At 57.1% G+C, this 19,494-nt stretch overlaps 1 protein-coding gene across 5 annotated transcripts in view; it reads right to left on the bottom strand.

Annotated features, from left to right (window-relative positions):
* CCDC88C (coiled-coil domain containing 88C) overlaps nucleotides 1–19,494 on the bottom strand; it is a 153,257-nt gene that overhangs the window by 2,050 nt on the left and 131,713 nt on the right. For 2 of the 5 annotated variants that reach the window (XM_079129536.1, XM_079129535.1), the window contains exons 14-20: nucleotides 17,554–17,699; nucleotides 15,302–15,391; nucleotides 13,787–14,025; nucleotides 8,498–8,686; nucleotides 7,046–7,114; nucleotides 4,138–4,206; nucleotides 2,732–3,024 (exon numbers count right to left, since the gene is read on the bottom strand). In XM_079129536.1, coding sequence (XP_078985662.1) covers nucleotides 2,732–3,024; nucleotides 4,138–4,206; nucleotides 7,046–7,114; nucleotides 8,498–8,686; nucleotides 13,787–14,025; nucleotides 15,302–15,391; nucleotides 17,554–17,699 — 1,095 coding nt within the window. Of the gene's footprint in view, nucleotides 1–2,731; nucleotides 3,025–4,137; nucleotides 4,207–7,045; nucleotides 7,115–8,497; nucleotides 8,687–10,270; nucleotides 10,696–13,786; nucleotides 14,026–15,301; nucleotides 15,392–17,553; nucleotides 17,700–19,494 lie in introns of those variants that run through there. The other 3 variants (XM_079129539.1, XM_079129538.1, XM_079129537.1) reach the window with 3 other exon arrangements.

The raw sequence follows: 19,494 nt of genomic DNA, 5'->3' as shown, positions 1-19,494 counted from the left end.
TCAGCCCGACAAGAGCAGCCAAGCGAGATTTGTCCTGAGGCTGGCAGCCACAGGGAGAGGAGGAAGGGGAGGGACTTCCTGCAGGACACGAGGATCAGAGGCTGCCTCTGGAGCAGGCTTGGCCTGCTGTGGCTGCTGGGGAGGTGTCAACCTGGAGGACAGGTCAGTAGCTCAGGAGCACCTGCCAACCCCTGCCCCAGGAGAACAGCCCGACAGCGACGTGCTCCCTACACTATGCCATGGCCCCAGGGGGCGGTCAGCGAACCCCGATCGTGAGTGTCCTCAATGCCACTGACCAGCCGTGCTGCCAGGCTCCGTTCTAGGAGCTGTACACGGATCTGCCAAGGAGCGCCTCTCCATCCCAAGCAGCCTGGCAAGGCCATGTGCTGGGTGCGGAGCCGCCTGTGGCCGAGGTCAGGACCACACAGCTGGAGAGTGGCCGTCCAGGGGAGAGCCCCGGCTGCCCGGCTCCGGCCATGTCCCACAGCGGCTGCTCCTCTGCTCCTCATGGTAACTGCATGCTCGTGGGGACAGCGTGGTAGTTCAGGACATGCATCCGGTGTAGGACACTCAACTCGGGGCAGTGACACTTTCACCGCCTGACGCGGCTGCGCTTGGAGCCATCACGCTCCTTTCCTGGTCTTCACGGAACACCGTTTGGTCGTCCTCTGTGCCAGGAGCACGAGGCCCTATCCTCCCATCCCCCGGGATCTGGGTGCCCACTGCTTCTCTACCCGCTTCTCTATCAGCCTCGGTGGCTTCCACAAACCAGGGGGAGTGCGGAACGCGCCTGTGTCCCGCCTCCAACCCACCCTCAGGAGGCCACGCCCACCAGCCGCCCAGGGGGCGCGTCCGGAGGCGCCTGCTCTGAGCATCACAGACACTTGGGGAGCTGAGGCCGGCGTGGGCTCCCCTCCAGTGACTTCTCCAGGTGGGGAGGCTGCTGTCTGTGCCAGGGCCCTGCTGTAGAGGGTGGCAGGTGCTGGAGGCTTGCCCGGGCCACTGTGTCGTCTCCTCTAAGCTGAAAAGGGACAGGCCCTACCACAGAGTATGGGGACTGGTTCAAGCTGACCAGGGAGGGGTCCTTGCCCTTGCTCAGACCCCAGAGATCTGCAAAGGGAAAAGCAGCCTGACTGGACGAAACCGAGCAAGCAGGCTCCGACGCGGGCTCTCTGCTGCTCCCCTTCAGCCCCCTAGGCTGCAGATCTCACACGGGCACCCGGGCAGCAGCAAGAGCATCATCAACGATCACCAAAATATACATCTTCAGACTGGCGGGAACCTAGGTGGCTAGCAAGCCCACCGGGCAGTTCTGAGGCACCTCCCGCCCGAGGATCACCCCACAGACCGTGGGTTCCAAGGGCAGGGACACTGTCTTCCTCAGCTTGGTCTCCGGCTCCTTGCAGACCAAGCACTTGGTGGACAGAAATGCAAAGGGAGGACGCAGACTGTCCTTCCATGTCCACTCTGCCGCCTGCAAGGAGAGGCACAGAGCAGGCAGCGCTGCAGAGCTGCTGGGAGCTGGCCGGATCTGCTTCAGGGGCAGGCCCCGGCACACTGCCCAGCGCACAGCAGGTGCTCAACAGACCTGCCAAGCAAACATTTACGTTCTCGGTGCTACTGGGCCCTACAGGCACCGACCAGAACGCTCACAGCTAGACACAATCCAACTAGAAAGACTGAAATACTGCATCTTCAGCAGGTCTCAGTGACAAGACAGCACACTTCAGTGACCAGTGGCTCATGTCACCAGTTCAGACAGAGCACATCCAACACGCAAAAGCTGTATGCAGAGAGACAGGGAGGGTGGCAGAGGAGGGTCTGTCAGCAAGCAGTGTTTGGGAGTGGAGAGCCCCTGTGTGGGTGGGCGCCCGAGCAGCGGCCTAGTTCAGCCTGCTACCCGTTCTCACGCAGCCAGCGAGCTGAGAATAGTTTCTACATTTCTGAATGACTGAACAAAAATATTAAGAAGAGAGTTAGCTGGGCGTGGTGGCGCACACCTGCGATCCCAGTGACTTGGGAGGCTGAGGCGGGAGGATTGCAAGTTCGTGGCCAACCTCAGCCATTTAGTGAAGCCCTGTCTCAAAAACAGATTAAAACAGCTAGGGATGAAGCTCCACAGTCAAGCACCCAGTACCGTGCTAAAAAAAAAAAAAAAAGAAGTTATTTTATGACACATGAAAATGACATGACCTCCATTTGTGTGCAATGTGTCAAAATGCCCTCTACTGTCATGTGTAACTGATGAGAGCAAATTTTTAAAAACTCATATAAAATTCCAAATCCAGGGCCCGTAAGACCAGTTCTGCTGGACAGTGGCCAGGCCTGTTCACTGACGCAGGACGACGTCTGCTTTCTCTCCAGTGACAGAGTGGAGTGGTTGAACAGAACTACGGGACCTAGAAAGTCGAAAATATTTGCCCTTTGACCCTTTAAAGGCCCTGCCAAGTTTGCCACCTACTGCTGGGAAGGCACAGGGTCAGCGGGGGCTCGGAGCTCTGCAGCGACCCCTAGCAGGACATCCTAACCAGCAAGTGGGGTGCTGGCCACGGGCTGCGAGCTCACTTCAGGCCTGGAGGAAAGAGTGCCCAGTGACCCGCGGGCTCCTGCCACAGCCAGGCTAGTGCAGCACAAAGCCTTAGCACGCCCACCCCGACTCTCCACGACTCCAGTCCCGAGCAAGCGAGCAGGGTGAGGGGCGGGACCCGACGTCCACCCTGCCCGCACTCACGAGGCCCGGGGAGCTACGGTTGCTCTCCTCCAGGAATTCCTCCAAGGTGACCATCTCGCTGCTCGGGGAGGCTGAGCAGGGCCGTGTTCCCGTGTGTGTGGGGGCTGTGCCCCTCTTCTGGGCACCTTCCTGGGAGAGAGGCCCGTTCCGGGGTGGAGGGGTCTCGTGGCGGCCAAGGGCACTGCGTCCTGGAGTGCTGGCAGCATCCCGGGGCAGCGTGGCAGGGTCCCTGCTGGGGATCAGGTCCTCGCTGCTGAAGCTCTCAGACCGGCCATGGAGCTGGTCGGAGGAACCTGGGCAGGGGACAGAGGGACGTGTGTCAGTCCCAGCTGGCTCTCTCTGCCAGCAGGCACGGTGCTCCCTCTGGCTCACTTCAATCCCACTGAGAAAACTCTGCCCAGCCAGGCGTGGTGGTGGGTGAAGCAGGAAGACTGCGAGTTCAGAGCCAGCCTCAGCAGCTTTCCGAGGCCCTGAGCGACTCGGCAAGACTGTCTCAGAATAAACACCTAAGGAAGGGCTGGCGATGTGGCTCAGCAGGCGACCACTGCTGGGTTTGATCCCCAGTACCATGAAGGAAAAAACCAAAAAACCAAAAAACCCAGAAAACCCTGCCCAGGACTCAGTCCCGCCCTGCTACAAGGACCTTCTGGAATCCTTTAGTGCTTTACTTTGGCTTTAAAGACAAACTGACATGAGATAAAAGTAAAGTTTCCACTGAAATTCAAATAAAAGTTAATTATATTTATAAATAAAAATAATAATTATATGTGCGTGTGTATATATATAAATTTCATCTCCTGGGACTACTGCCAGCTTCCCTTTCACCACAGAAGATAAAAACTACAGGTGCAAAGTGTCTGTCACTGAGGTGTCAACTGTACCCTGTAGTACAGTTTCCTGGGTCTACAGGGCTCCCATTGCAAAAATATGGAACACTTCACAAATTTGCACGTCGTCCTTGTACGGGGCCACGCACATCTCCTGGTAGAAGCAGCCGTAGCAGCCTGAATTATTATTAACCACCACGCCAGCTTGCTCTCAGCCTTTCACGTTAGAAGTTCACTTGGCACCTGGGTGTGGGTGCTCCAGGGCTGAGCGTGTGGAAGCCCAGAAGAAAAAGATCTTTGTGAGAGGTACGGCCTGGGGAAAGAGGTGCACCCATGGCGTCCCACGGGGGAGGCAGCTCAGACTCGAGACCCGGGACTTGCCCACGTCCGTGGAACAGGGTGGAGCAGAGAAGGGCCTGAGTCCAAACCTGCTCAAACTGCAGCCTGTGTGCGGACCACGCTGAGAGGCCGCGGACCGTAAGGGCGTCTGAAAGCCCTGCTAGCCACATGGGTTTGGACAGCACGAGCCCGGGGACCGTCTGCACGAGGTCTGACCGTGCTGGGCAGGGAGGGCCTCACCTTGGCGGCTCGGAGGCGAGCTGTTGCTTGATGGGTTTCCGCTGCTCTCCAAGCTGCTCGGCTGGGACGCTGAGGGAAAAGAGAGTGCTCAGCATGAAGGGCCACCGCCCAGGGGACCCAGGGACAAGCGTCGCAGCTGAGAAGAATGTGCAGCCATAGCAATTCTCAGCCAAGCTCGGCCGGGGCCTCAGGAAGGAGAACCGGGGGCTCCGCAGGCGGAGAGCGAGGTGCCGCGCGGCCACCGACAGCCGACAACTTGGACGACCCGCTTTTACCACATCGAGGGCTCAGTCTGAGACAAGTGATGACGGTGGCTTCACACAGGGCCCCAGCGGAGACCAAGCAAGGGAGCGGGGCCGCCGCACGACACAGGCTCTCTCCAGAAGCCGGGCAACAGCCCCCGGAACAGGGATGAGCTGCTCTCCAAGATGTCGTGCGCACGTGTGTGGCAGTGTGTCAATGCAGGTGACCGCAGGGAGAGGGACCTGGACTTCAGGATGAACAGGAGCCATCTGTCCTCCTGGTTGGGGGCTATTCCTTAGTGTGGAGACCACACTTCACATCTGCCCAGAGGGGAAACCGAGGCTGACGGTGACAACGGTGGAGGGAGCTGGCCCCTGGGGGCTGTGGCGCTGCCGACGGCAGACCTGCAGGAAGGCTGCCACCATCCCCTGCGGAAGCCGGGCCACCCCTCAGCGGGGTGCTCAGCTCTCCCAGCAGCCCCCGTGTTGGAGGATCTCGGGAGAAAACACTTCTCCCAAAGGACTCTAAACCCTGAGGGGACAGGGACAGTGTTTCGGTCACCTCTGCAACCCCTGGGCACACAGCAGGTGCTGGCTGACCTGTGCAGGAGGCCCTGTGCCTGTGGTCCCCACAGGGAATCTGCTTGGGACTATGGATCTACAGGGCTCCCAGTTCCCAAGTCCTGACAGGCCGGCAGACCGTGGGGAAGGCCAGGAAGACTGGTGCTCGGGACAGCGAACGTGAGGTCAGCCCCGCTGACGAGGGAAATCAGAAATAAATAAACGCCATCTCGTCAAAAGGTGGGACCCTTTGCCACGAGGAGGAAACAACCAACCAGCAGGTACACCCCTCAGGTCACCCAAGCTGCTGCAAATCCCTCCCGTCCTGAAGACAGGAGCCGGGACACCTGTGGGGAGACCCCTGTGCTCAGTTACCAGCCCCAATTCTGGGGGCTCGAGTGAGATGTCCTGCTCTACGGTCCCCACGTGGTGAGGAGGCAGAGGGCTCCCGGGGCCAGGCCGCCTTACTGAGCCTGTCTGCTCAGAGACCACGAAGGTCTCCTTGGGGCGCCGCAGCAGCACCGCAGGGCTGGATGGAGGGGCGTGGGGATGACGTGCCAGGCAAGCCGACTGCCTGTGAGCCTGCTGAGCGTTTTTCTTAAGGATTATTTCCCCGCTCTTGCAAAGCTGCTTTTCAAAACTGAGGGCCATGGCAATCGTGGAGAACCACTGCGGGGGGATGGGGGAACCACCCTACTGTGCTGCCAGTGGGACAGGCAGGCACCGTGGAGAGTACCATGCAGGTTCCTCGAGGGCTCGGAGTGGAGCCACCAGATGACCCAGCTGTCCCACTCCTCGGTGTGTATTCAAAAGAACTCAGAGCAGCCCGCTCGAGCACTGCGTGCGTACCAATGTTTGCAGCAGCGCAGCTCAGAACAGCCAAGTTCTGGGACCAGCCCGGGTGCCCGTCAACAGACGGATGGATACAGAAAACATGGTGTGCACACACGGCAGAGTTCCGCTCGGCCACAGGGGAGAATGAGACTGCCATTTGCAGGTGAAGAGACAGGCCGTGAGAGCACTGTGCTAAGTGAAATAAGCCAGACTCAGAAAGCCAAGGGAAATGCTTCTCTCACATCCGAAAGCTAGAGGGAGAAAGAATAAAAACACAAGGGATCTCCAAAAACAGAAGGGAGACCAGTAGAACCTCTGAAGGGGACCAAGAGGGAGGTACTGAGGAAAGAGGTCTACAGGATCGTTCCACGTCCACGGGAACATACCACACGAATCCCGCTGAGTGATGACAATGCACTAATAACGAGAGGGGAGCTCAGAGCAAGGTGGCGCAGGAGGGAGCAGGGAGGGAAGGAGAGGGAGGGCCCTGGGGAAGGAGACTATCACACTACGAGCATGTACAAATTTGGCATAATGAATCTATTATGTATGATTATAATGCACCAATAAAAAATAGAAAAAAGAAGGAAGGAAATCCCTAAATAAAGAGTCGGTGTTAAATGAAAAAGTTGAGGGCTTGGTGTGCGGTGCTTGCCTGGCATGCACGAGGCCCTGGGTTCCATCCCCAGCACTGCGGGAAAAACAGACCAATAAATAAAACCAGAAACAAGCCAAAGCATCTTGTCACCTCAGAGAAGCCTGGGATCATTTCTGCTTCTCCTTCCTCAGAAACGTACACTGTCCTAAACCACAGGACAAATGCTTCCAACACCTCTAAGGCTTAGCACGGCTCGGAGCCCCACGGGCACGGAGAGCCCGAGCCAGGACAGCAGGCCTTCCTGAATGGATGCTCCGGGCACCGCCACCAGGACTTCCTGCCACACCTGCAGGGCACCTCAGAGCAAGGGGTGACACAGCTGTCAGAGCTGGGACGCCTGGGGAGCAGTGAACTCCCCACGGCCGGACACGTGGAAGCAGGAGCCTTCTGCTCAGGCCCCTGGCAGGGCAGAGGACGGGAGCCTGGGAGGACACGGTAACAGATGACCACACGGCGTGGAGAACGGCGGGTTCCCTGGACAGCAAGCCCCGGCACTGCTCCACAGTCGCCTCCTCTACGCGCGGGCGCCACCTGGCTTAGCTTGCGGGAGGAGTGCTGCTGATAAAGACCTGCGCAGAACCCACACTGACAGGCCCCCGTGCGGGTCACTTACCATGCTGCCTGGGGTGGGTGCACTGGAGTTCCAGGGGTGGGTCGCAGAGGTTGTCTTCCGAATTACAGCCTAAGGAACACAGCTGGTGAGTTGGGGTTCAGAACGCCGACTGGCCGCAGGGAAGCCCCAGCCTCTGCTAGAGGGTCAGCTCTGACCTCTGTCCCGCAACTGAGTCGGGGCTATGTCCAGCAGGTGGGGTAAGGGTGGGAGTGTGCAGTGTGCCTGGGGACAGCCTCGTCTAGCCCCCCCCTTATTTCTCTAGCCAGGAAGAAGAGACTCTAAGGCTCCTGACTCCTATCCAGTATTAAATCAAACCTCTCTATGAAATGACGGGGACCCAAAGACGAAGGTGAGCTCTGGCCGAAGGAGGCTGGTTCCCCTGGACAGTAAGACCTGCACCCACAGCTTCTAACCAGATCCAGACCCAGGAACCCACCAGCCAGCAACCAACAGCTTGTCCCCAAGGACAGTGAAATGCCCTATGCTTCAAGCCTGCTAGTTTCTGTCCAAGAACAGCGTCTAGGCCCCCTCCAAAATGATGAGAGGGTCTCCATGCCCACTGACATCCAGTGCCCAGAGCGTGAGGGTCCCCTTGGGTGTGCGTGCCCAAGGCCTCAAGAGTTGTGTGACTGTTATTATTATGAAAAATAACCCTCTTGCTCTCAGACTTCCAATTCCCCAGAGGTATTACACTCCTTCAGCTGTCTCTGGATATTTTCACCTCTTATAGGGGGATGTCTTTTTCAGCTGCTTTCCCCCCACTGACTGCTCTTTTTTTACAGCATCCTGTTCTTGTTTCATGGAATAGTAACTTCTCCTATCTCTGACTCTACTGATACTGGGCATTTTAAAGTTGTTATCTCTGCTTCACGGCACTCCAGTTGCCTTTGGTGTTGGTTTTGCTGTTTGGAGTGACAGGCTCTCCTCAGCTGTTCAGGGCATCCCTGAGCTCCCATGAGCTTCACCTGGCAAGATCTGGCTGAGCCATCTGGCTGGGAATCTTGCTAGCTAGTGAGATTAAGAGTATTTTAGTCTCGTGCCTGAGGGTAAGAACACACACAGCCAATGGCCTCCTGGGAGAGAACACATCGGTGAGCCCTGTGCTGGCCCATGCTTTCAGTACGGGGCACTTGCCCTCCACTGTGTCAAGAGACTCTCAGGTCACAGCACCTCTCATTCATCCCACCATGCTTCAGGGGTAGCTGCCCGGCTGCAGTCCAAACCTGCTTAGCTCCACTTCATCTCTTCTGGAGCTGCTCCCTGCCACCTGTGCCTGGACACTGGCGGCAGCGTGTTCTGAGGCTTTTCCCACGACCCTCGGGCCTCCTGATGGTTGAGCTGCTTGCCCTAAGTCACTCGGCTGTCGGTGGGGCAGAGCCTCTCTGGTCACACCTCTCGCTGCCCCTCCTGCCCATCAGGTTGTGAAGGCCCTCGGGAGAGGCCCGCACTCACCTTTGGTGTGGCCAGGGTGCCGGGGGACAGGGGCGGAGCCAGAAGGGGCTGCCATGATGGCCGAGGCTGAGCAGGTCCGGGAGCCCAGTGCCGAAGGCCAGGACTTCGTAGCCGGGTCAGCAGGGGCTTCTGCGCGGTCAAGGCTGCTTCCGTGTGGGGACCCTCGCTTTGGTTTTAGATCCCCAGGGCCTTGGGCAGAAGAGGACATTGAGAAATGAGACCACGGGGCCTATGCCGAGGCTGGGCAAGCACACTGAGGCCGAAGCAGGTGCGGCAGGACACGAGGACCACGGAGACACAGCTGGGCACCACCCCCGGGACGCTCTGGGTCTGCGGGAGACACCACAAGGCTAGCACTGGCTCTGGGGGAAAACAGGGCGCACTCATAGGAGATGCTGGCGACGTCCAAGGCGCGAGCTCGGGGCAACTTCCCGCACCCCCAACTCCCAGCGAGCCAGCCTAGCAGTGGCCTGCTGGGGACCACTCGGACCTGCAGCTGAAGCACAGGAACGCTGCCAGCAGGCCTGCCTGGGGATTTCACAAAGAAGACCACTGCCAACCTCACATCATTTTTCTTCTGAAAAAAGCAGCCTTGAGCTCCGCACAGTGAGACAGACACGAGGCGGCTCTCGCCTGGTGTCTTAGGTCTTTCACCAGCATTGATCTTTCCATCATGAACGTGTGCTCTTGTCAAAATCAAATAGAACCATACGTCAGAATGGAAAAAAAAAAAAACAAAACAAAAAAACAACCCAAAAAACAAAAACACTCAAAACAAGAAACCAAGTGGGAGGGGGATGGGCTCTCCAGGTTGAGGAGAGACATTATCATGGGGGGCGTCCTCCGTCTCCCAGGGCCCTGAGTTGTGTGGAGGGTCAGCGCCCAGCCACGCCTGGGCTCACTGTGCAGCTCTGAACACCCAGATCTGTGGAACTGGGAGAATTTGGGCTTTGAAAGATGACCTTGATGAGAAGCAAGATTCAAGTCTGGTGGGATGGAGCGGGAGAGGTCATCCCGCGGGTGAGGCGAGAATGAGGATCCAAGCGGAGGTGGAGGTGGACAGACAGAGTGAGCGACACAGAGACAGCGGGTTCCGCAGCGTGCAAGGAAGACGGGTGGCCGGGGCTCCCACTGCGAGGGCCAGGAGGCCCAGCGCCTTCCAGCAGCTGTGGGATCTTTAGGGTTACCTTGTTTTCATGGTGACACTCGCTTTCCCTTTACAGACAGAACTGACAAGGCCATTTCAAGGTCAATTTAACCTTGGAAACTGGATCAACTTAAGGGGAAACACGCAGGTAGCCATGCAGGGGCATCGGGGCACCGTGAAGACGGCGCCGCCTCGGCTGAGGAGCGGAGGCGCTGCGGTCAGGCCTGTCTGAGAGTCTCAGGCTGACATTCTGTCCACTGAGGTTTTAATTTCCGCCCCCAAGACGTGGCAGCACGGCCACAAAACTTCACTCTGGGCTGAAGCCTGGCAGGGCAGAAGCAATGCAGTGGTCCGAGCTGCCTGAACGGAGCCACTGACCCTTCAAAGCACAGAACACAGTCCAAAAGGGCCCCGTCGGCAAAGCCGACAACTCGTGTTCTGCCAAAGGAAGAGGACGGAAAGGCAGCAGCTTCTGGTTTAGTGGCTTAAAAATAAGCCCGAGAAGACTCGAGCGCAGGCTGCGCAGTTCAGGAAGCACAGCGACAAGCGGGCCACCTCTGCTTCACACACAGCGCCGCACTGGCCTGTGGGCGCGGAGGGCGGAAGCACACGGCCCCTCGACTTACTCGGCATGGACATCCGGCCCAAGGGCACGTGCAGCATGCCCCCAGGGTCCCCTAAAACTGGGCTGCTCTGAAGAAACGGTCCAGGGAGAAGGGCAACTCGTCTTCTACTCTGAAATCAGAATCCGTGCTGGCTACTTTGGAACAGGGGTCAGGAGCAGGGTCCACTCAGAGGCCACGTGGCCCTTGGGTACTGGCTTTTTGTTGTTTGAGTTTCAGAAATGAAGGAGATGCGATGCGGACACATGGTAAAGGAAGGGATTAGAAATCTCCAATGTCTGAGAAAGAGAGAGGCTCGTTAGGAGAGGACGGGATGTCGGAGGAGGACCAGAACCGCAGGCGTTTAGAGAGAGCTGGCTGGGCCGATGGAGACTTGTCTTTGTCCTTGCTTTTGCTTCTCAAAAAGGGACTCTTTTTGCGCTGAGCTGCTAAATTGTCATCACCCGGATAACCCAGAGGAGGAAGGGAAAAAAAAAAAAGAACAAATGAAATGAACAGTAATTACAAATGAATCTAAATTAGCAAAATGAAACTAAGATATCAGAATCCTGTCCAACCTAGAGAAGGTGGAACGGATGCCTAATGCTTAGACCAGAACTGGGGCCCAGGGAATCATTTACGCTCTGACTCGATTTAATTAAATTAGGGGCATCCCGATCCAACCACGGACTCACTCAGCACATGAGGAGAACGACACACTGCCAAAGGTGCCGGCAATCTAGATGGGGTTTCGATTCCAGCACGTTTAATTATTAAATGAGGATGCGCGTGAACGTGGGAGCAGCCGCCTTTACGCATGCCTTTTAATGACAGGGTCCCTGACTACTCAGCTCACCTACGGCTCCTGTTCCCTAAGACCTTGGAAACCCGTAATGACAAGCTTCTCAGCTGCTGTCATGACGCAGTCTACCTGAGGTACTCACAGATAGTAGCTGCACCTCTAAAATCACCTCTTGGGGCAGAAGGAGTTTAGAAATAATAAAACAACCTCTTCTGCATACCCAAGCTGCTTCAAGGCAAGGAGAATCATTTTTTCTTTTTAGGCCTCCTCTACCTCCTCTACTCCCTGACCTTTAGATTGCAGAGTCTTCACAAACCAGAAAACTGCTCCAACCTGAACACATCATAAGTTAAATGAACCAACTTAACCGATCCCTGACCTAGGATTGAAGCTGAACCAGGATTGCCACCATTTCTTTCCCCACAGCACCACCTGGTGGCCACAGCCCACACGACAGCAGAAGGGACCAACTGATTCTACATTGGTGGCCCCTGGGTATGTATCCCTGGGGCCCAGCTCAGGGCTGGGCTCCCAGGGTAGCTCCCCAACATCTTTACTTAGCACCTTTTGGGATCAAAGCAGCTTTAACTGGAGCATGAGCTTGCCAATGACAGGCCTGTTTGGACCCCTGCTACTACATCAGCAAGGGCTGAACCTGGGCCAGCCTCACTGGGCTCTGGAGATGGGTAGTAACAGCGCCCGCCTCACGAGGTGTTAGGGTCAAAGACAGCCTGCAGAGTGGGGAAAAGAGTGGGGAGCTCCGAGACAGACTCAAGTCACAAGGCTCCTGCTGGTAACCATCTCTGATGGCTCATTCCCAGGTTGGTTCAACTGTTTGGACCGAGCAGGGTTTTTTTGTTTGTTTGAGTTATTTATTTATTTTTTGGTGGTGCTGGGAATCAAACCCAGGGTCTGTGTATGTGAGGCAAGCACTTTACCAACTGAGCCGTATCCCCAGTCCGCCAAGCAGTTTTTTCTCTGAAAATTTTTCTGATTATAGTTAATTCAACTTACAGAATAATATAAGTTGAGATGACAGGGACCCGACATTAAAAAGCCCATATGAAAACCTGAAACAAGACGCTCACTGGCTATCAGAAATGCTGAGTTCTGTATCGCTTACTAGCAGGATGAGCCTTTTCTACTCTGATCCCTGTGAAGAATGGATGGCCGGGCCGGGTGGCACACACCTTAACCCCAGCAGCTTGGGAGGCTGAGGCAGGAGGATGGCAAGTTTAAGGACAGCCTCAGCAACTTAGTGAGGCTCTAAGCAACTCAGCAAGACACTGTCTATAAATAAAATATAAAAAGGGGGGGATGTGGCTCAGTGGCTAAGCACCCCTGGGCTCAATCCCTGATACCAAAACAACAACAAAAAACAACAATGGAAACCTGCCATCCTCACAGGCACACATTTATCTTCTGCATTTGAAAGCAACACAATAAGGTGTCCCTGTAGTGGAGAATGTGTCTTCTGAAAAGCTTGTGCACAAGTCACTCCCAGGGCCCTTCCTGCTGGTCCTCAGTACTCGGCTGTCAGTCCTAAGAGCACTGGGTTCCCAATATGACCTTCGGAAAGTCCTGATAGCGTCCATAAACATGAACTGCTCAGGGTGAGCCGGGCAGAGGCGCGCGCCCCAGATCCCAGATCTCAGCAGGCTCCCAGGTTTAGGGCCAGCCTGGGCTACTTAGTGAGACGCTGTCTCAAAATAAAAATGGATGAGGACATGGCTCAGTGGTAGACCTGTGTTCAATCCCAAGTACAAAGAAAAGAAAAGGGAAGGGCAGAGAAGAGGAGAGGCAAGAAAAGAAAGAAACAAAGAGAGAGCGAGAGCGAGAATACTAGGGCACAGGCCGGCCAAAAATAATCCAACAAATACTTAAAAGTAAATCTGAAATTTTCAGTGTGTCAGGTGACTTCTGTATTTAGCAGAGTCTAAGACATACTTCTCCCTACGAAGTCAGGACTTCGACAGTGTCTTGCAGTCACCCCAGGCCAGGCAGTGACAACATCGTCACTGCCATAACCCGTTTATCTTGCTCATATTTTCCTTTTATGTGCATTTTATTATTTTCCTTTTATGTGCACACACAAAAATCTTTTAGATGACTTTTTTTTTTTTATTACACAAGAATATAATAAAACTCCTAAGTGGGAAAGCACTGGCCACTGATCGCCCGTCATCTCCCCAGCAGTGTAAGTAGCCGCGCAGCGTATCTGGCCTGAGTATGAAAAGACACGGGACGAACAACCAGGAGTGCTGCGTCTGACCTCTAAATGACAACCCGAGGGAAGGTGCACACTGCCCCTGGCTGGGAGGACGGAGGACAGATCAGGCTGCAGAAGAGACCCTGGCCTGCCTAAAAGGATAAAAGACGAGAGTCACTATCTGAGGGCTTTCTGAAGCTCCCAGTCACGAGGGGCACGCGCCACACCCAGGAAGGCCTTCCGCACACGTGAAGACCCTCCCGTCCGTCGCTATGGCACCTATCAACTCTGGATTCAGACACCTACCACGGCCTGTGTGGTGAATGTCACTTGGGCCGCACCACTGGACACTGTCGCTGCAGGGGGCCCCGGATGTCTACTGCCTACTCGGGTTATGACAGAGCCATGGAGGAGGCACACGCGTGGACACCCCGCTCCCACTGGCCACAGGCGAGGCCCGCCCACCTGGTGGACGACCCTGGCAGGATATCCCCTTCGTGCCCCACCGCAGCCGGCTGGGCCGCCCTACCTTTGCCCACAGGCCCGTTGTGGGCATCGCGCTCTTCTGCACAGTTGGGGCTGAATGGGGGTGTGTCGGGGTTCTCTGGCTGTGACCTGAGAGGCTGAGAGGCGGGTGGCGAGGCAGGGTCTGAGGACTCCAGCTGCAAGGGAGGGCTGTCTGCGGTTGACTTTAACCGTTCTCTGGAACCTTCTTTCTTTGGTTTGATGAGTTTGACTAAGGCTCTGGCTCCAATCCAGTGGTTCTTCCTGAGTAGAAGATGATTTTTAGAAGGCACGATCATTCTCCACACCCCCCGCCCCGGCTGGTCACCAGGTCCCGACGTGAGCAGGGATTTCCATCATCAGCCTAAGAAACTGGGCTATTAATTTGGGGTTCAGGGCGATGGCACTGGGGATGGCAGGGGGTGTGGCTCAGTGGCAGGGCACCTGCCTCACACAGGCGAGGCCCTGGGTTCCATCCCCAGCACCATGCCAAAAACCAGCCCCAACAAGAATATGGTGCTCATGACCATTGCCACTCTCACTTTTGGGACTTGGAAACTGGGTGACATCAGAAGAAATCCCTGCTAGTCTCCCAGGAAAAGAGAATGTCACACGAAGCAACCGGCTCTTCCTTTCCTGAGCAACGTGGAGGAAGACGGGGCCATGCTAAGCTAGCTGGCACCCTCTCTGTCAAAAGCCACCTCCAGGAATATTTTCTGCTCAAGTTGGTGAAGGAAGTAAGCTGCATCCACTGACCCCGCCCGGCACAGAGCAAGCCGGCCCAGGACTGAGGCAGAGGGCCGTCCGAGTCAGAAGCAGTGCCTTCACAGGGTAAGGGTGACACTGCAGCTGAGAAGTCAAAGCAAGCTGGGTCACACCGAGAACAACGCCCGTGTTCCCACCGGCTCAAGTGACCCCACACCTCGCCTGCTTCAAGTTCCACGTCTGCTAGATAAAAGATTGAGAGGTTCTGAAATTCGGAGATGTCAACAGAGACCCCTGGAGGGAATAGTGGTGACTTCAACTTCAAGGTGGGGCTGGACCAGGACAATCCAAAGGAAGGGCTCCCGAGGCGAGGGCCTGTGACTCCGAAGCACCGCTGGACAGAGGCTGGCAGCTCCTGGGACTGGGCCAGGCCCCCCACCAGGAGCTGCCGCTCACGGGAGAAGAGACGGTGTCTGCAGAGGGTCTGCATAAGGCTAACAGGGGCCGTGTTTGCATGCTGTGGAGTGCGGCCAGTGGCTGCCCTCGCTTCCTTCCAACACCGGTGTTGTCCATGGCAGGTTAAAAGTTGAGCCCGTGGACTCTGACCCCTAAAAGGGCTTGTGGCTAAATAAGCTTACGTCTCCTCGGGGCCAGCTGGTGGCAGCCGCCCCCACAGGACAAACTGGGGTTGAAAGAATTCTAACTTCCTTGAGACGGGGGGAGCTCGGCAGGCGGAGGCCTGCTGCGGGGTTGGCTGGGGCCTGCCAACCCTGGGGTCTCCGCAGCTCCCAGTTGCCCCGACTCAGCTGTGCTGCCAAATCTCAGGCCAACTCACTTCTTTGGAGCAGGGTCATAAAACTTGTACTGGTCCATGATTTTTTCTTCCAGTTTTTCCTTATGTCTCCGTAAGGCATTTAATTTGTCTCTGTGAACAGAAAGGAAAGAAAAGCTGTCGATTCGTAAAATGAGTGAAGTGCTCTCAGGCCAGGCTGGGCAGAGGCCGTCTGTCTGAGATTCAGACGTAGAGGTGCTCAGCACCACGCTGAGCATGGCTCAGGGAATGGAGGCACCTGCCAAGGGCTCAGGGAGCCCTGGCACACCGAGGCCACCAGGTTCAGCGATGAGTGAGCTCCAGGGAACCAACCCCCCCATCTGCACACTCGTGCTCAGAAGCCCAAGGGCTCCTGGGCAGGCCAGGCGGGTGACGGGCACCCCTGGAGCAGGGCACATCTACAAGACCAGGGCACTGAGGTGCAGAACGTCAGGTCAGCAAAGTCAGACCTCTGGCCAGGGCCACTCAGAGGGTGCCTGCTGACCCCCCTGGCAGCACACATGGGAGCTTTCAGGGGCCAGACAAGGAAGACAGGAGCTGGGCAGAGCTGCGAAGGCGGAGGGGATGGCGGGACCTACGGCAGGCCTGAGGGCCCCTGTAGTGGGCTCCTGCAAATCACTGCCACCGGGCACAAGCCCAGGCCTGGCGGGATGACCTGAGCCAGAAACCCAGGTGATGGAGAAGAATCACCTGATTTCCGTGTGTCAGAAACCAGTCCACATTTTCAAAATCAAAGCAAGGGACCAGAGACGTGTCCTGAATGCCAGCCGCCAGCAGGCACCTCTGCTCACGGGAGCCTGGCGGGCTTCCGTTTAGTCTAGACGCCTCCTGTGTGGACAGTCCAGACTCCTGGTTTCCTCATTTGGGAAAATGAGGCCTTAGACAAGAGGTTCTTCCTTCTCTGAGCTGCCGGGTCCCCGAGCCTCGGGACTTCCCAAGGGATCGCTGTGAGGCCACACCAGGGGAAGAGGAACCTCTGGGCCCAGCTCCTCTGGCTCTGGGCGGCCAGTCCTCAGCGTGCCACCTGGCCCGCGCTGTGCTGCCTTCTCTGCTGCGTCTGGCCCCACCGGGACACAGGGGCCTGGAGAGGCTCCAGGAAGTGTGCCGCCCCTGGAAGGGAGCCCGAGGCGGACGCGCTCGGATGTGAAGACTTCACCCAAGAGCCCCCAGGGGCCAGGCTCCTCGCCTCCCGTTAGCACCCACCCAACCTCTGCTGGCAGTTTGGTCACATGGATTACAGGGGACCAACTTCAAGCCACTGTCACTTCTGCCCCCAAATTACAGTGTGGGTCACCTACGAACCACCTTTCAGTAGGTGGCGGCAGATGAAGCAAGGAGAACGGGGAGAAGTGTCGTCACGCCGGGCAGAGTGGGGGCCACCCAGAGCTTGGTGACCACGTCCCTCCCCAGGCACGTCTCTTCCTGCCCTCCCCACACTGGCACCAGCACAGCAGGAACTGCCTGGGTGGTGATCATGTGGGGGACAGGCAGGTCATCACAGCATGCAGCGTGAAACCACCTTGGTTCTTGAGAGGCAAGCTGGACTACTCAGCTCGGGGACCATGGGGCCTCCCACGCCGATGGCCTTGCTCTTGCCTCTCCCTCTGGCCCCCTCCTGGGCTTCCCGGGCTGGCATCCCTCAGAACCTCCCACTGCACCCCAGGCCTTCGGCTGGGCCTGGGAGCCTCCCACGCTGTGCGCCCCGCCCAGCCTGCTCTGCTGAGGCCTCTGCCTGCTCCTGGCCCCAGACCTCCTGCCACACCCCTCCCCTTGGCCCGCACCCTCACTCAGGGGCTGCAACCAGCCCCACCCCCTTCAGTCTGGGTCTGCCCGTGTGGCTCCCGTGGAACGGCTGGCAGGGACACAGTGCTGTTCACACCTCTCCACCCTACTGGCGGGCCAGCGCCCAGGGCCGGCCCAAGCCTGGCACTTCCCGATCACCGGCTGGGGAAGACGCACAGGCCTGGAGATCACGCTCAGACTTTGATCAGCATTCTCTCCCTGAGATACTTGTCTTTGGTGCTGGTGTATTTCTAGAAGTGAACTCCAATTCCAAAAGCAGAGGAGGAAGTTTCCGGGGTAGGCGGTGACTTTGAAATAGCAAATGAAAGCCAACCATCGCCTGCAGAAACCTAGAGCACTCCAGCGAGTTGGAGAGCTGGCCCGACCCTGCCCTGGAGACCCCGCAGGCCAGGCGTATCAGGACCCGCGGGGACAGGACTGCTCGCTGACGTGCCCCGCCCCGGCCCCCTTACATGTACTGCTTCTGCTCCTCGTGGTACTGCTCCTGGCTCTCCATGTTCTGCTCCAGCAGCATCTGGTTCTGCTGGCTCAACAGCTGGATCTGGCTCAGGAGGTGGTGATTCTCCTCCTCCAAGTTCCCCTTGAGACGGGAAAGCAGCTGGAACACAAGAGACAGCAGCTCGTCCACCAGGGGACCCCAAGATCCCGCTGCTGGGCATGCAGCTTCCCAAAGAAGAGGAAGTCCAAGGGCACAAGGCCACGTGCCTCTGTGACCACACCACGGAACTCGGGAAGGACCCGAGCCAGTGCCATGGCTGCCGGGCACCTGACACATGGTCTACGTGCAGGGTGCACCGCAGATGTCTAAGGCTGAATCTGGAAAAACAGAAGAGAAACGCCTCATTTGGTAATTGTTTTGATTATATGTTGAAATGATATTTTGGATGTACTGTTTAAATCAGACTTATTATCAAAACGGATTTCAGCTGGGCATGGTGGCACATGCCTGTAGTCCCAGCTACTCCAGAGACTGAGGCAGAAAGATTGCTGGGCATTCAAGGCCAGCCTGGGCAACACAGCAGGACCCACGTAAAAAATTACTTTCATTAAAAAACTCAAAACACGTTTTAAAAATGTGGCTGCTAGAAAACTAAACTGCGTGAGCAGCTTGCATCCTCTCTCTACCGGACAGCTTCACTCTGGGGAGGCGGCACACGTTTTCTCCCAGTCATCCAGCATCCCTTGCTGCTACCCGGCCCGACTCGGCCCGGCGACGGGGAAGCCCCATCGGCCACACGTCAAGCCACAGCAAGGCCCTTCGACAAGGCTACTCACAGGCGCCGAGGTCTGAATTTCATTTTCACCTGCCAGGATACAGCACCGTTCAGTTGGTGTCTTCTCCCAACCACTACAAAACGGTGAAGAACCAGCCCTAGTTCGTGGCTGAGCAGAAACGGTGGTGAGTGGGATTTGGCCGGGGTGGAAGCCCACCGGCTTCTGTGCTAGACCACCACAAGGAAGGCCACAGTGCAGGAGGCAGGGACCGGTTCCAATCCACCACTACGAGGGACACGGGTGGGGACCCTGGCTCCTAAGGTCACCATAAAGATTAAACGAGACGCCCCGGACAGGCCCAGGGCAATCACGACCACGACTTCACTGTGGATCACAAATAAAATTCCTCTCATCCTGGATGTTTTTGGGGATGGGGCAGTACTGGGGATTGACCCCGGGGCTCTGCCACTGAACTACACACTCGGCCCTTTAAAACACTTTTGTACTGAGGCAGGATCTAAGTTGCTGGCTGAGGTAAGGACAAACAAACGTAGGAAAACCTGGCGTTCTGCAGCGGAGACCTGCAGTGGGTCTGGCAGTGAAGCACGTTACCAACGTGATGAACCAGCTGGGGACTGACGTCCGTCCCTGGACACTGCCTCGGCCCCCTGAAGACCTGGGTGTGGCTACAGGGCCAGGAGCCCAGAGCCGCCGGGCCTTCCTACAGCCTGAGCCTGGGGACCTGCGGCCAACGACCACGGCTCAGCTGCTCCTCCACCTGGTCACCCTGGGGCGACCCAGGGCGCAGGGCCGCGGCCACCACACCCACTGCACCCTGCTCTGCTGCGAGAGCCGAGTCCCACCCCCAAATGCCCTCGCTGGTCCCGGTCACACGGAACCTAACTGCCTGGAGATGGGCCTTCAATGGGGATGAAGTTAAAAGGCTGGCGTGAGGGTGGCCCTGACCACAGGGCTGGTGGCCTTGTGAGGAGAGGGGATGTGGACACAGACACACGCACAGCCCGCGAGTCGGGGTGGCCCGCGTGTCAGCTCCCTGCTTGGGCTCTCCCGGGCTGCAGAGCCGTGAGAAACGAGCGTGTCACTGGCCGCCCAGCCTGTGGTCCTTGAGGTCGGCCAGCTGGCTGATGCGGATTCCATCTGGGCACAGGTCAGCAAGA

This window comes from Sciurus vulgaris (assembly GCF_902686455.1).
Source record: "Sciurus vulgaris genome assembly, chromosome: 2".
Lineage (NCBI taxonomy): Eukaryota > Metazoa > Chordata > Mammalia > Rodentia > Sciuridae > Sciurus > Sciurus vulgaris.
The sequence above is the reverse complement of the archived record's forward strand: the minus strand, read 5'-3'. Positions and strand labels throughout refer to the sequence as shown.